Genomic DNA, 13,656 nt, shown 5'->3' on the forward strand with positions numbered 1-13,656 from the left:
AATGTTCACTTTTTATCTTTAAAATCTGCTCATGATGTAAATGAGATCTCAAGAGAACCACAGAGAACGATTCTGTTGCGAGTTAAACTGATATGTTTAGCTTGGTTACATGTACATAACTAAGTTTGTATCAGGAACATTTAATTAAATGTATGAAAACAACAAAATTTATTTGAAAGTAACATTTTGTGTTTGGTTTTGGTGTTCTTCTCTTTTTGTATTAGAGTAAGTTGTTGAAACAAATCTGTGCACAGACCTGCTTTTCTTTCTCTCTGTTTTGGGGGATATTCTCGCCAGAGAGCTTTCCTTTCAACTGTCCTCATGGTCAGTGTGGCATAGGCAGGACTGCTTTGGTGAAATGTGGCGGCCCTCTTTGTGAACTGGTGTTTTGGTGAAAATGTGTTTGTTTACTGTCAATTTTGAACTCTTTCAGGACGAATATCACTCACACTGTTCATGCATGGTGGTTTGTGTGTGGCTCCTGTATCAAAGCAGCATAGATCACATAGGTTTGATTTCCTATCATTTCAGTTTATGAACACATTATTTTTGCAAAATAACATTTGAGCCCAGTCTCCTGTAGGTATCACAAACTATGAACTGTTACAAGGATCATTTTTCTTCAAAATTCAAGATCAAAATTCTTATGCAAATGAAATAAGTGTTTGATTTGCATATGCGCTGTGTTTTAAATTTAAGTTTGTGTCTACACCTGATGTCTGGACAACAAGAACAAATACTGATATTTCTTCTCTTTGTGTTCTACTCAGCGAGAGCTTCTGCAGAGCACTGACCCACATCAACGACCAACAAACCAAAACACACGAGATTCTTGAGGAAGGGGAAGGATCAAATCATTTCTCAGCGGATGCCAACTAACTGATTCACTTGTAACAAGTCGCTTTTTTATTAGTGAGAACAAGACGTTTTTTGATCAGAGTTTTGAAATATTATCAAGTTGTCTTGCTTCTGCATTTATATTGCACAGTTGTGTAACAATAATTTAAAACACGAGTGAACTGCTTTTTTTTAAAGAAAGTGTAATTACCTGTTTTGCTGTTTGGTCTGTATTTTTATGAGTGAATAAAAGAAGAGTGAAATGAAAGCCAATGTCAACATGCTCAGATTCAAGTTGGGGTGTTTTGTCATGGATCATTTATTTACAGTATATCTGAATAATAATGAAAACACATGAAAAAGCAATGTCATTACAGAAACAAGTTCATTATTTGATATTTGTTTGCTAAAAATGTTTCAGTCTGTGTGGTTTCAAAAATATAATACATCTGTTTGTCACAATTATGCACTAATACATTTATTTCATTTTTCTGTATAAACTAGAACATAAACAAACAGGATAGACTAAAGGTATTCATTTAAAAGCATATTTACATTCAAATGGTAATTTAACATTGTAACATGAAGTTGATACGTAGTTGTGTCTTTTTGTATCATTCTTTATCTTCTGGCCTATCCTGTACGTAGCCTCCCTTGAGTGGGAGACGTTCCATCTGCTAAAACACAACACAATAAACAATGTTTGACCAAAAAAAGTCAGAAGGTGCTTTTCTTCAAAACCTTTAACCAAACCTCCTGGCCTTAGAGATGCACAGTTGCTGGATGTTAAAAAAAAAAAAAAAATCAAAAAGCTAAATGTACAGTATCTACACTTTGTGTTTATATGCAAAGCTTTTCATCCATTCTAGCTTGAGTGTGTAGCTAGCTGCTCGCTCACACTGCTGTTGACAATTTTTGGAGAACAACGCTGGTTACTCATCAATAGTAATTTCCTGGAATATCAAACTCTTTGTTACTGTGTTTGGATAGTGTGACAAAGCTTAAGGAAAATGACCTGGCATACATATTCTAGATACAGTGTGCCTGTTGTGGTAGCAACCCAAGAAACAGCTGGACAGGGCAAACCGTCAAGCTGAAGGGCTTTGATGCTTGGCTGTCCTGTCAAGCGGGCAGTAAAGTGTCAGACAGCTTTCGAAGGGAAACAAGTTACTTTTCCCGTTGAAAAAAATGTGGCTATCTGGGTTCATAAGAGGGGGTTATATTAAAGGGACTGTAAGATTGATTGGCAAATCAGTGACGTGTCCAATAATGCAGGTGGGAAATTTAAGACTAACCTAAAATATGACTTTTTAGTGAGATATTTTTTCATACAAAATATTCTCTTAGCTGTCAGAAAACGTGAACCTGATAGCAACACTCTGAATTTACTGTTGATAGAGAAGGAAATAGCTCGTTAGAAACAAGGTCATTTGAAATGCCTTCATTTTCCTCGTAATGTTTTCATAATGCAAAGGTAGCTTTTTTTCCCTCCCTGGTTTATTCTCTCTACATATTTTATGAAAACATTTGTACGGTGACTATTCAAGGGTATTCAAGTGTATTCTGGCTGGCACAGGGTCAGCGATGAATTGTCATATCCCAGTCTGAAGCCTGGGTACAGTGGCTCAGTGAATTTGGTGTGGAACGTATACAGATGTGTCATTGTGTTTGATGATACAGCATAGAAGGACAGCGAGCCAGCTGACCAGTCCAAAAACACTCCAACCCTTTTGGAGTCAAAGTAGGGAATGGATATGGCAGCATCGCTCTTATTGTACCAGGCGGTGTATTTGCCGTGACAGTAGCGCAGACTCCAGGACTGATCATTGTAGCCAAGAACACTATCATTACCTGATGCTTTCCTACTGATTCCTTTATAAGCCACTCCTATACCTATCCATTCATTTGTCCACTCTGCTTCCCAGTAGTGACGACCACACAGACCTTCTTTGCAGAGCACTTGGCCCCAGTCTGTAAACCTCTCTGGGCTGTCAGGAAATGGTTGATCTGTGTCCATTCGTGTCATCTTTGTGTTGTCTTCAGAAAAAGACAGGCGTGAATGGGCAGTATTCAGATCCATAGCGAGCTCACAAGCATCTGATGAAACAAAAACAGGAAATGACATTCAACATATCTGTTGTCCAACGCCTAAAATGATAAACATATTCAGACATTAGTCAACATTCAAGCAAGATATATTCAAGAATGAACAGCTTGACTATTTGAGTGAAAATACTAAATGATTTGTAAAATGTATTTGTAAAGAAAACACTACTTACATTTTTTCAGAGTTGATTTTAAGTAGCACTCTGCATTGTTGTCCAAGCTAAGAAAAAAAAAAGATAAGTTTTGAAATGTACAGTCAGCTACGCGAGTGTCCAGATCAAAAACAACTTGTGACATCTCACTCAGTGCCATACCTGATGGTGAGGTGTTCAATGTCCTTTTGTACACAGGACAGCAGCTCCATCCCCTGTTGCCCTGGATGATTGTAACTCAGGTCCAGTTCCTTCAGCTTGGTGCCGTTGGACATTAGAGCTTTCGCCAAAAATCCACAGCCAACCTCTGTGATTCTACAGTGTGGCAGTCTGAAAAAATAAATTGAATTCAAAGAATGGCGTCTTATTCATTAAAAGTAGATTAGGACTGGCCATGTGTTCAGTTTGTTTCAGCTGTATTTTTGAATTGATTGTCATAGAAAAGACTGCTCCAGCACTTGTTCACAAACCTCAGTTTTTCCAGCTGACACGTTGGACTTGCGAGTCCGGCAGACAGAAATTCTGCTCCTGTGTCTTGCAGATCGTTATCGCTCAGGTCCAGCTCTTTCAGACATGAATTGCTTAGAACTGCTTGAAGCGCTTCACAGCATCTCTCAGTCAGGTTGCATTGTTTGAGCCTTCATAGGGAAACATATATAATCATTTGTTAGCATAATTAACAGAATGTTGAGACATAAACAAGACTATCAAATACATTCATCTCCAAGGTCCTTTTATTTTTATAATTAGCAGTTTACAAAAAATCTGGCAAAAACAAATTGGCATTTTGAGATTGCACGCATGACACTGTCCAATCCAATATCAACGCTGTTTACAATTACAGTACAATTTTAATTTTAAAAATAAAATTGCATTACATACAATGAGGATGAGGGCCCATTCTGATGTTAAATGAATTCTGAGACTTTTTTTTATCAAGGACAGGCTATTTTTTTGAATGTGCAGAGGATAATGTTATTCTTTACTCACACGGCTACTCTGGATTCTTTGATCACTGGTAACAGCCTCAGAAGACCCTCCTCTGATCGAGAATATTTCCTCAGGTCAAACTCATCCAGCTCTTCCTGGTGAGCTGAGGTCAGCAACACGAAGACCAGAGCAGACCACTGTGAAGGAGACAGTTTGGTCTCTGGCAAACTACCAGAGCTCAGGTAGTTCTGGATTTCCTCCACGAGGGACTGATCATTCAGCTCACTGAGGCAGTAGAAGAGATTGATGCATCTGTCTGGCGAGGGATTTTCTCTGATCTTCTCCTTGATGTACTCAGCAATTTCCTCATTTCTTGGCGAGCTGCTCCTCATTCCGGTGAGAACGCTCTTCAGCGAGGTCTGATTGGACGTCTGTGAGAGTCCAAGGAGGAAACGGAGAAAAAGATCGAGGTGTCCGTTCTCACTCTGCAAGGCCTCATCCACTGCACTCTTGAGAAGGCTGGTCACGTCACTGTGAGCCTCCCGCACCGTGGTGGTTTCACGTGGTTCCAGCAAGTTCTGACTGAAGCAGACAAATGTGTAGAAAATGTACATTGCAGCAAAATACTCTTGTACGCTGAGATGCACAAAGCAATAGACCCTCTCCAGATGAGATCCGAAATCATTCCCTGAGATCTGCGTGAACAGTCCCGAATATATTGCAGCGTCATCAATGTTGATGTTGTACTCTTTCAGTTCGCTCTCATAGAAGATCATGTTGCCTTTCATCAGATGCTCAAAGGCCATTTTCCCAAGCTTCAAGATCATCTCTTCGTCTATCTTGACTTGTCCTGCTGAATACTTCCTGGTTCTGATCAATGAGCTGCACACCACGAAATGTGTGTACATTTGTGTCAGAGTCTTCGGCATTTCTCTTCCACCCTCATCCTCGTCTGTGCTCTTCCTTTCTGTTTCTTCTAAAATCCCCTGCAGAACAGTGACAGCTATGAAGCTGAAGACTGGTATGTGACACATGATATAGAGGCTCCTGGTCGACTTAACATGTGAGATGACTTTAATGGCCATGTTTTGATCAGAGATTTTCTTCCTGAAGTACTCTTCCTTCTGCGGGTTGTTGAACCCGCGTATCTCTGTCACACGGTGGACGAGATCAGCTGGAATGCGATTTGCAGCTGCTGGCCTGGAGGTGATCCAGATGTGTGCTGAGGGCAGCAGGTTCCCCTTGATAAGATTTGTCAGCAGCACATCTACTGGAGCCGGCTCTGAGACGCTGGAGCAGGGCTCATTGTGGTCAAAGTCCAGGGGAAGCCGGCACTCATCCAGCCCATCAAATATCAGCACAGTCTTGTATTTGCCAAAATCTGAAATCCCTGATTCTTTCGCCTCTGCGAGAAAATGATGAAGAATCTGCGTCAGCGTGTAGCGTCTCTCCTTCATCAGATTCAGCTCCCGAAAGGGAAGGTTAATTAGGATTTGGATATCCTGATTGACTCGTCCCTCAGCCCATTCCAGATTAAACTTGTGTACAGAGATCGTTTTACCGATGCCAGAAATTCCTTTGGTCAGCACGGTTCTGATGAATCCGTCTTGTGCGAGTAGGGGTTTAAAGATGTCCTCACATTTGATTGGCTTTTCTTCGGTCGCTCGTCTCCTGCCTGGTGTCTCGATCTGCCTGACCTCGTGTTCGTTATTGACACTTCCATCGGCTCCCTCTGTGATGTAGAGCTCGGTGTAGACCTTGTTGAGAAGCGTCTGTTTCCCGTGCTGTGCTGCTCCTTCAAAGATGTACTGAAACTTTTTCAACTTGTGTCTGAGTTTGCGCTGGCAGATGTCGAGCTCACCGTAAATGTCTAGTTGGACAAAGGAAACCAAAACAAGAATATAGTTTTTGTGCGTCAACATTTTGAGGGAAAAAATACATTTTTTTTTACTATGTTAAATATAAACAAGGACCATAGCACAATATTTCAGTTATTGGCCTTTTCATAAAAATCTATCACATACAGTATTTGTTCCTACTCTTGGTTCTTACGTTTCTCCAGTTTGTTGGCAAGCTCTTTTTTGCCCATTTTGTTTAAGACGTGTAGAGTAATCTTCAGAGCTCCCTCACTGGCACTGTTGTCTTGCTCTTTATCTCCAGTGGTCGAACTGTCCTCATTTTGTGATAGTTGTGGAAAGAGCATCCTTTCAAACCTTTTCAGCTCGCTCAGCAAAATGTTCTGGGCATGCTCTGCCACTGACTGCAGTGAAAGGAAGCAGAATGAGACGAATGCATGCGTAGATGCCATCTAGTGTGTATTAGCCATTTTGCTTTTCAGTGCAGACATCAGAGACCATACCCCACCTTAAATATGATGGTTCCATCTGGCTCTGTCGATTCTGAGCACTCATTTTGGTCTCTTGAAATGAATATTGAGAGTTATGTTATTTTAAAATGAAGCATTTCTGTACGAATAGTGTCACTGTCTGAATGACTCATTCATTCATGCAGCATAGGGATGGGTAATAATTCTTTTTCATGATGATATAACAAAATACAAGGGGAGTCAAGAAAATATTTCCTACCAGTCCTCAAGTCATAAACACAATAGAGATCAGCTCAGATCTCAAGTTAGATCAGACAAAAAAAACGTTGCTTGCCCCTCAGGGCCTCCGTAAACATCACTATTGTCATTGGGATTCATGTTCTTGTAACCATACAGTTTGCGTTTTTATCAGCTTTAGTGTTTTTTAGTTGGCATGATAATTCTCCTCTGCAGAAAAAAGTGAAAGACTGAGCAACATTTCAGTCTCCAGAGCCACTTTACTACTGTCAGGTTATAGAAAATATAAAAAAAAAAAAACCATCATATATTGACCAGCATGCAGACAATTAAATGTGAAAAAAACAACATTTGAATTACTGAAAGGTAAATAAGATTTTATGTACCTATCAGCCGCTTCTTTGGTGAAGTCATGTCGAACCTTAATGGAAGCGTCACTTTTCATGGACAGGCAGGATGAGGAGGGCAGGTCAGACTCCTCAACAGCAGCTGAGCTGATGAGACAAATCAAATAGGTCAGCGTCAGTAGCTTTTGATCTTATCAGACAGTAAGTGGTCCGCATCAATTTTCAGGGCAAGTGTCAGATCATGGTGGACGGATTAACATTCCAACCACCACAAGGATACCACAACTACGGACCTGGAATAGACTGTATATACTACTGTACCTATCAGCCACTTGTTTGGTGAAGTCATGTCGAACCTTAATGGAACCGTCATTTCTCATGGACAAGCAGGATGAAGCAGGAAACTGTGGCCCATCAGGACACTGTTGGTTCCCTTCAGCAGAATCCATTTTGAAGGCAACGTCTATTTAGATTCTTATAGACAGGGACGAGCACATGATTAGTTTAAAATGAATAAACAAAGTACTTATATGAAGCTAACTACTTACTTGTGTATACTGTGTAGCTGTGAGTGATGTGCAATTGCCATTTCTTTTGCGTCAACAAATTATATTCAACATGAGTTTATTCACATTATCATAATACTGAGGTTTAGAAGACATTCAATTCAGCTGCAATTCTTAAAAAAGCAATGAAACACTGGTTTATTATTAAGCTATTTATTGGAGGGCAAGTGCAAACTAGAAATACAGGCCACACATGTAGAAAATGTGACAAAACCAAGAAACTACTACTGTGACTGTTAGTAGGAACAGCAATGTTTACAACTGCAAAGTCAGAGAAAAACTCAATATTTGGAGGAAGTTTAGATTTGTGGCAGGATAAACAGCCGACACAGACAGCCGTCATATTAGATTATTCTTAACTCTCATTAATACGCAGTTAGCTTAACAAGGTGGAGCTCTCTCCACTGCGATCAGCTGTGCTTGGCAGTAAAGTCAGGTGACATCCAGGGCTGCCAGATTGTGCTGCTGAAGGGTTACACTACAAAGTACAACTACAAACCTGTTGCTCATTCCTACTCTTTCCCTGCAAACAATAGCAAAACTATAGATCCTTTTTAAATTGGTACACTTGCAACAGGCCTTGACAGCATCCGAAAGTAACCCTCCCAAGACACTCACACACACACACACACACACACACACACACACACACACACACACACACACACACACACACACACACACACGCAAACAGGTTTCTGTGACAGTAGAAACACAGCCAACGTTAAAGCTCCAGTGTGTTTTCCGAGTCAGGGCTTGTTGATAATGATGGTTCCTCGCGTCTTCTAGTAGCAGAATAAATTAGGCAGTTCAGTTCGGTCACGTCAACAGTGGGTTGGGGTTTATTACGTTAATAAATAGATAAAGCCTACATTCACCCGAACAATGAGAGCCAACACCGTCTGATCCCGTCTTAAAAAACAAGCCTGGCAACCCGACGGTCACGATAGTTTCGGTTACTGTAAATGCTGTTTTAAATCGATCGGTTTATGTTTTTTCTTTATGCAAAAACACAAGATGCATCTTACCAGCTTCCTGTGGTGTCTTCCCTTTTCAATAAGTGTCTTGCTATGTGAGGCGTGTATGTTCATCATCAGAGGGGATGAGGAAGTGTGTGTTGGTTTGACAACTGTCAGACTCTCCAGGAAGTAGGACGCATGTTATGTACGTTGTGTGTGTGTGTGTGTGTGTGTGTGTGTGTGTGTGAAAAGCCTATTGCTTACAACTTTCAGGTCTATGTATTTTATTTAATCTTTCTCCCCTTTTATGCTGATTTCAACCCCACTACATTTCAGAGGGAAATGCACGTTTTATTCCATTACATTTATCCAACAATAGTAACTTGTTACTCTTCAGGTCAAGCTTTTATATTAAACAAACAAACAGGAGAACCTGATTAAAAAAAAGCCTAGTATATTTATCTTTTGTCCTGTTGGAGGGCATGAGCCACAGACTGGAATCCAGGGGACTAACCAGCTAACTGTATTTAGTACTTTGACTTTGTCATGGGATATTACTGTTGAGAATAATCTATTAAACTACCCCAGTAGTGGATTTTCTGGCCAGTTTAAATTCTCCTGAATGCTTACACATCAAATTGTCCCCTTTATACAGAATTAATATAGTTTTAGCATGAAAAAGTGTCAAAAGTGCTGATAGATTAAATAAATAGCCTAGAACCTAGTACCATGGTCTTAAGATTGAAAAGGTCTCAATAAATCAGTTTTCTTCTCAGAGTTCTCCTGCAAAAACACAAACACAGTGGTTTTACTTTTATGTATCTAAAAAGGAAAGACAGTGGGGAATGCAATCGCTCTTGGAAATGCTGTAGCTCTAGAGTTAAGAATAAAGCACGTAATGCAACTGACACTTGCTTTTATTGGTTTTCAAACAAGAAATCCCAAGATGTACAATGTGTATACCAATCATGCTGAATTACAAGCAACCCCGTTTCTTCCAACACAACTTGTGGCAAATGCAGTGACTGTTAAAATGCTCAAACTAAATAAAAACTGGACCGATGGGCGTCTCGACATTATTCAACACAGCTCAACCAAAAGTTGATGTTTTCACCTGCAGACTTAATTCTTTGAAAACATGCACACCAGGATGTAGAGCACAAACTTCTGCACAGTAAAAAGGTCTGAAATGATGAGTGATCGCCTTTAATTACACAAACATCAAAATGTACAAATTTGAGATTACAAAAACTAACTCCTCCCACACGCCTATGCTGACTTCACAAAAGCCATTTTGTAGTTGTGTTTCTTTTCGTCATTCCTACTGTCTGAACTGGGCTTGGCCTGTTCAGAGGTCTGTTCCTTTGGTTTAGGATCGCAGCCTTTGTCCTCTGCGTCTGTGGGTTCTTCTTCACTGGTGGATTTCTTTGAGTCGGCTGCTTCTGTCTGATGCTGCACAGGTGGGGGAGGACACGGCTCAGGCTGTGGGTTTGAGAACAAGGAGATGAGAGAAGTTTTTTTGTTTTTCTTTTTCTTCTATTTGTTTGACAACGCATTTTAAAAAAACCCAGACTATAAACAGATGTTGCTGAACGTTGGTGAATATCCAGTCTTAGGCAAAGAAACAGCCTGTTACATTTTGTAGTGATCCTGATAGATTCAAACATTATCGTTTCCTTGGAATTCAAATTCAAAGAAAACGATGTCATGACACCTTGGAAAATTGTTCAGTGTTTGCATATTACTTACACAACAAACAATCACAGCACACATAATGCTCTGAACACATGGTTTGACACATTATTGACAACATATCTCCTCCCCGCCCCCTGGAAGACGCCTCACCTCGCTGAAACCCAGGCCAAAGTGTCTCCGGTTCCGGCCCAATAGCTTTCCATCCATACCCTGGTGGTACTGCATCTCTAGCTGCTCGTTCATCTTTTTATCTTCCTGCCCTGCAGAGGAGACACCAGTAACAACAGGTGCACCCAGCCAATACAGGCCTATCCATGCATGGATAGAGCTGTGCGGCGGATGTGTAGTGGGGTAGCCGGGTTAATTGCATTGGGCATAAGGATAATGCAGCATGGGTAAGTGTCAAAGACTCAGTTTATAGGACATGTCTCACATTAGCAGAACAACTGCTGGATTTTCCAAAAGCCAAATAAAGAAGCTCACCGCTGCGGAAATGGGATGTCGACTTGTGGTCCCCAATGACGAGGCGACCAGTGTGTTCTTTCTGGAAAACCGAAACAATTCAATTTTATATAGGTCATCAAGACTTCTCTAGAAATTTCAAAATGGCTGTGCAAGTCAATCAAAGCTGTGATATTTTTATGCTGTGGTCTGAAAGTAAATTGATCATAACAATACAGAAAACTGACCTTGCCAGCACCCATCAAACGCAAAAACTTCTGTTTCCTCTCGTTACTGCCCAGATCAGCTGATGACCACTGGGTGGACCCTTCCTGCAGAGGCAAAACATTCTCAACATAGGGACCCATGCACGCAACATGTGCAGAATTTAAACATAATAATCATTCTTTACACAACTACTTTTTCAAAGCAGTTCATAAAGCCTCAAATATTGGCATGATAAAGCCACACAAATTAAAATGCATAGCAGTACAAAGCAATATGTATTATAAAATAAAAACATGGTGGCGGATGCCCCTGATGACTTAGGAATGCAAAAACACAATCTGATGATTCAAACACTTGGAAGAGATTTGAAATTATCTTTTCGACAAACATTAAGGATGTTTTATCTTTACAACAGCAAAGCCGTCATTCACTGGTTTTGCATAAACACTACAGTTATATTGCATAAATATGTAATTAAATGTTGTCGTGACTGGCTCAGTTAAAGCCTAATGCATGTCATCTTTGTTTCAAAAACACAGTAATGGTGATTTGTCTGCCATTTCATAACAACTGAGAATATAACGTAAGTGGTAACTTAAACGAAGATAGTATGAGACTCCATGTAGCCAATCTGCTAAATAAAACCCTCCAGTCAACACTGTCAAATGTACTACAGGCTTAAGAAAGAGCCTGTTGTTCTTAACCACATCGGACAAAACGCAAAACAACGTGTAGTACGTTTCCTGCAATACATTTAGAGTGAGGCTAAAAAGGCAATTAAACTTTATGTGGACAACAACAAGACGTGTCCAGATTTCTTGACAAAGCTGTTGAAGCCTTGAGGTAGCATACACGCTAACGTGACGCTAACGCTATCGAAGCCATTAATTGCCTTCATCTACGCATTACGCTCACATTTTATTATTTTACTCACTTCACTTGGAGACGCGGGTCGTTTTGTCCCATGTCTGTCCTCTGGAGAACTCATTATGACCGAAAGCTTTCCTAAAATGTCAATGAAATACCATACCACTTAGCAAAGGCTAGGTGGTTTTGTCAACAATCCTTCGTGTCGCCACTTCCTGTTCCGTTTTCTTCATCGTTAGTATTACAGTCAGTTATATCAACTCTCTGCCGCCACGCACCGGTGGAATTAATCACCCTTAAACAAAATGAAATATATGAAGACAGTGCACCAAATCGAGACAGAATTATTTTGAAATCATTTAGCAACAATGCTACCAACATGTTGTAAATGAAGAAGAAGAAGAAGTACCAGAAGAGGAGGACAAGAGGAAGAAGAAGAAGAAGAAGAAGAAGAAGAAGAAGAAGAAGAAGAAGAAGAAGAAGAAGAAGAAAAAGAAGACGACAACAACAACAACAACAACAACAGCAGCAGCAGCAGTTGTACTGGACAATAGAGCTGACAATAGAACAACATGGTCTCGTATCGACGTCAAAGCACTGAGAAGTCCTCGGAAGTACGGAGGAGGGAAAAACAGGTAGGCTACTTCTTCCAGACTCCAAGTGGAAAGGTTTTGTTTACGTTACGTCTCGTTTGATTATAAAAACATGTTTCATTCAGCAAGAAGGCAACCATTTAATTAAATAACTAATGCAGCTAATATACTTCGTTAGGCTAACAAACTCTTGACTGACCAACGCCAGGGAGCTTAAGAGACTTTTATTTATGAAAGCCTAATTATTTTATGAACTAAATCGTGCATTAGAAAATAATGCTCATCTTATCTCCGTAGGCATGATTCGAAATATCTTTGATTCATCAACTGAGGAAGCAAATTCATGTAAATAAATACAAAGCTGGAGTATGAAAGTGTTGTCTCCACATTGTTGCTGTTAGGTTTCTTTGCAATAAGCTCTTCAGTTGTATTATTTTTAGGCAAAGTGCAGGAACAGGTTTTCCATTGCAGGGTGACGTCACAGACACGTTTAAAACTCTGATATTGCACAATACAGAGATTTATCTGGAGGAATTAATCAGCAGCATGTGAACTCTTCCCATACTCCAGCTTTGGAAAAAAAATAAATAGATAAATAAAAAAATGCTAACCTAATAAATCTTTTTGTGGAATGTTTAGAATATATGTCAGTGAAGGATGATTCGATCCCCTGGCGCTATTATTTCAACTTGGAGCGCCAGATCTTGAGTCTGAATATTTAACATTATTAGTATTACTTCATAACTTATTCTCATTCGAATTAATTTGGTCTATCGGTTAATTTCAGTTAGCGAGGACATTAAAATAAATGAAAGTTTATTCTATTTGTTACTTTTTTAATTATATCATTTTTCACTATTGTTATTGGGTTTTTTTTGTAGTACTGTGTTCTTTGGCTGCTGTGGCGCACACATTTCCCCGTTTGTGGGACAATAAAGGAATACTGATTCTGATTCGGATGTGCTGTAGCCCTGCAGTGAAAAATGAACCCTCTTTTGGATGACATGCACTAAAACCGCCAAAAGGTGGCGCAAGAGTAAGCATAATAAAGGAAAAGAGCCGAGATGCGCTCACACCTTCGACAGCACGCTAAAAACTCAATTTTCTGCAACCCAGTCATCGAGGTAATGAACGGAAAGTTTGTGATTGGGCTTCTCTCCCCCTTTTAATACGATCAACACGTTATGTCCAGTTAATCAAGCTGAACTCAGATCATTTCCTGTATGATTTTCAGCAAAACGTCATCATTTGTTGTGCAAAGTGGAGTTTAAATTCAAGTTCACAGACTTTACAGTATCGGTTGTGCTTCAGAGAGGAAGGGAGAAGGCAATTTTGAAAATACATATTAAATTATTTACCACAAACATCTAAA

At 39.9% G+C, this 13,656-nt stretch overlaps 4 protein-coding genes across 9 annotated transcripts in view; 2 read left to right on the top strand and 2 right to left on the bottom strand.

Annotated features, from left to right (window-relative positions):
* The window catches only part of LOC119023917 (pleckstrin homology domain-containing family A member 7-like), a 135,927-nt gene extending 134,374 nt beyond the window's left edge, over positions 1 to 1,553 (top strand). For all 5 annotated transcript variants that reach the window (XM_037106215.1, XM_037106216.1, XM_037106218.1 and 2 more), the window contains one exon: positions 771 to 1,553. Coding sequence is in view for 1 of the 5 variants with exons in the window: in XM_037106216.1 (XP_036962111.1) it covers positions 771 to 793 (23 nt within the window). In the remaining 4 variants the exon portion in view is untranslated. The remainder of the gene's footprint in view (positions 1 to 770) is intronic.
* On the bottom strand, positions 776 to 8,628 carry LOC119023918 (NACHT, LRR and PYD domains-containing protein 9A-like). The gene is made up of 10 exons (XM_037106221.1): positions 8,530 to 8,628; positions 7,257 to 7,409; positions 6,975 to 7,082; positions 6,390 to 6,444; positions 6,078 to 6,285; positions 4,086 to 5,895; positions 3,566 to 3,733; positions 3,258 to 3,425; positions 3,117 to 3,163; positions 776 to 2,934 (listed from the first exon to the last, which is right to left on the bottom strand). Exons 2-10 carry the CDS (start codon positions 7,382 to 7,384, stop codon positions 2,390 to 2,392), a joined length of 3,237 nt encoding a protein of 1,078 aa, XP_036962116.1. The 5' UTR covers positions 7,385 to 7,409; positions 8,530 to 8,628; the 3' UTR covers positions 776 to 2,389.
* Positions 8,629 to 9,359: 731 nt separating this feature from the next.
* Positions 9,360 to 11,962, bottom strand: c8h11orf58 (chromosome 8 C11orf58 homolog). Its single transcript, XM_037107484.1, has 5 exons — positions 11,759 to 11,962; positions 10,845 to 10,928; positions 10,639 to 10,699; positions 10,306 to 10,415; positions 9,360 to 9,942 (listed from the first exon to the last, which is right to left on the bottom strand). The coding sequence occupies exons 1-5, from the start codon at positions 11,810 to 11,812 to the stop codon at positions 9,730 to 9,732; spliced, it is 522 nt and encodes a 173-aa protein (XP_036963379.1). The 5' UTR covers positions 11,813 to 11,962; the 3' UTR covers positions 9,360 to 9,729.
* Positions 11,963 to 12,157: 195 nt separating this feature from the next.
* The window catches only part of LOC119024565 (transcription factor SOX-6-like), a 113,081-nt gene continuing 111,582 nt past the window's right edge, over positions 12,158 to 13,656 (top strand). For both annotated transcript variants that reach the window (XM_037107477.1, XM_037107481.1), the window contains exon 1: positions 12,158 to 12,326. The gene's annotated coding sequence lies outside the window, so the exon portion shown is untranslated. The remainder of the gene's footprint in view (positions 12,327 to 13,656) is intronic.

The sequence above is a fragment of the Acanthopagrus latus genome, chromosome 8, assembly GCF_904848185.1.
Source record: "Acanthopagrus latus isolate v.2019 chromosome 8, fAcaLat1.1, whole genome shotgun sequence".
Lineage (NCBI taxonomy): Eukaryota > Metazoa > Chordata > Actinopteri > Spariformes > Sparidae > Acanthopagrus > Acanthopagrus latus.

Excerpts from the sequence above, each read along its gene's own strand:
- LOC119023918 (XM_037106221.1), bottom strand. The coding sequence starts at position 7,384 with ATGGATTCTGCTGAAGGGAACCAACAGTGTCCTGATGGGCCACAGTTT. Across the intron at positions 7,083-7,256 it reads ACCAAACAAGTGGCTGATAG|CTCAGCTGCTGTTGAGGAGT; the intron begins GTACAGTAGTAT and ends TTGTCTCATCAG. Across the intron at positions 5,896-6,077 it reads TGCCAACAAACTGGAGAAAC|ACATTTACGGTGAGCTCGAC; the intron begins GTAAGAACCAAG and ends TTGTCCAACTAG.
- c8h11orf58 (XM_037107484.1), bottom strand. The coding sequence starts at position 11,812 with ATGAGTTCTCCAGAGGACAGACATGGGACAAAACGACCCGCGTCTCCA. Across the intron at positions 10,929-11,758 it reads GACCCGCGTCTCCAAGTGAA|GAAGGGTCCACCCAGTGGTC; the intron begins GTGAGTAAAATA and ends TTGCCTCTGCAG. Across the intron at positions 9,943-10,305 it reads TTGGCCTGGGTTTCAGCGAG|CCTGAGCCGTGTCCTCCCCC; the intron begins GTGAGGCGTCTT and ends TCAAACCCACAG.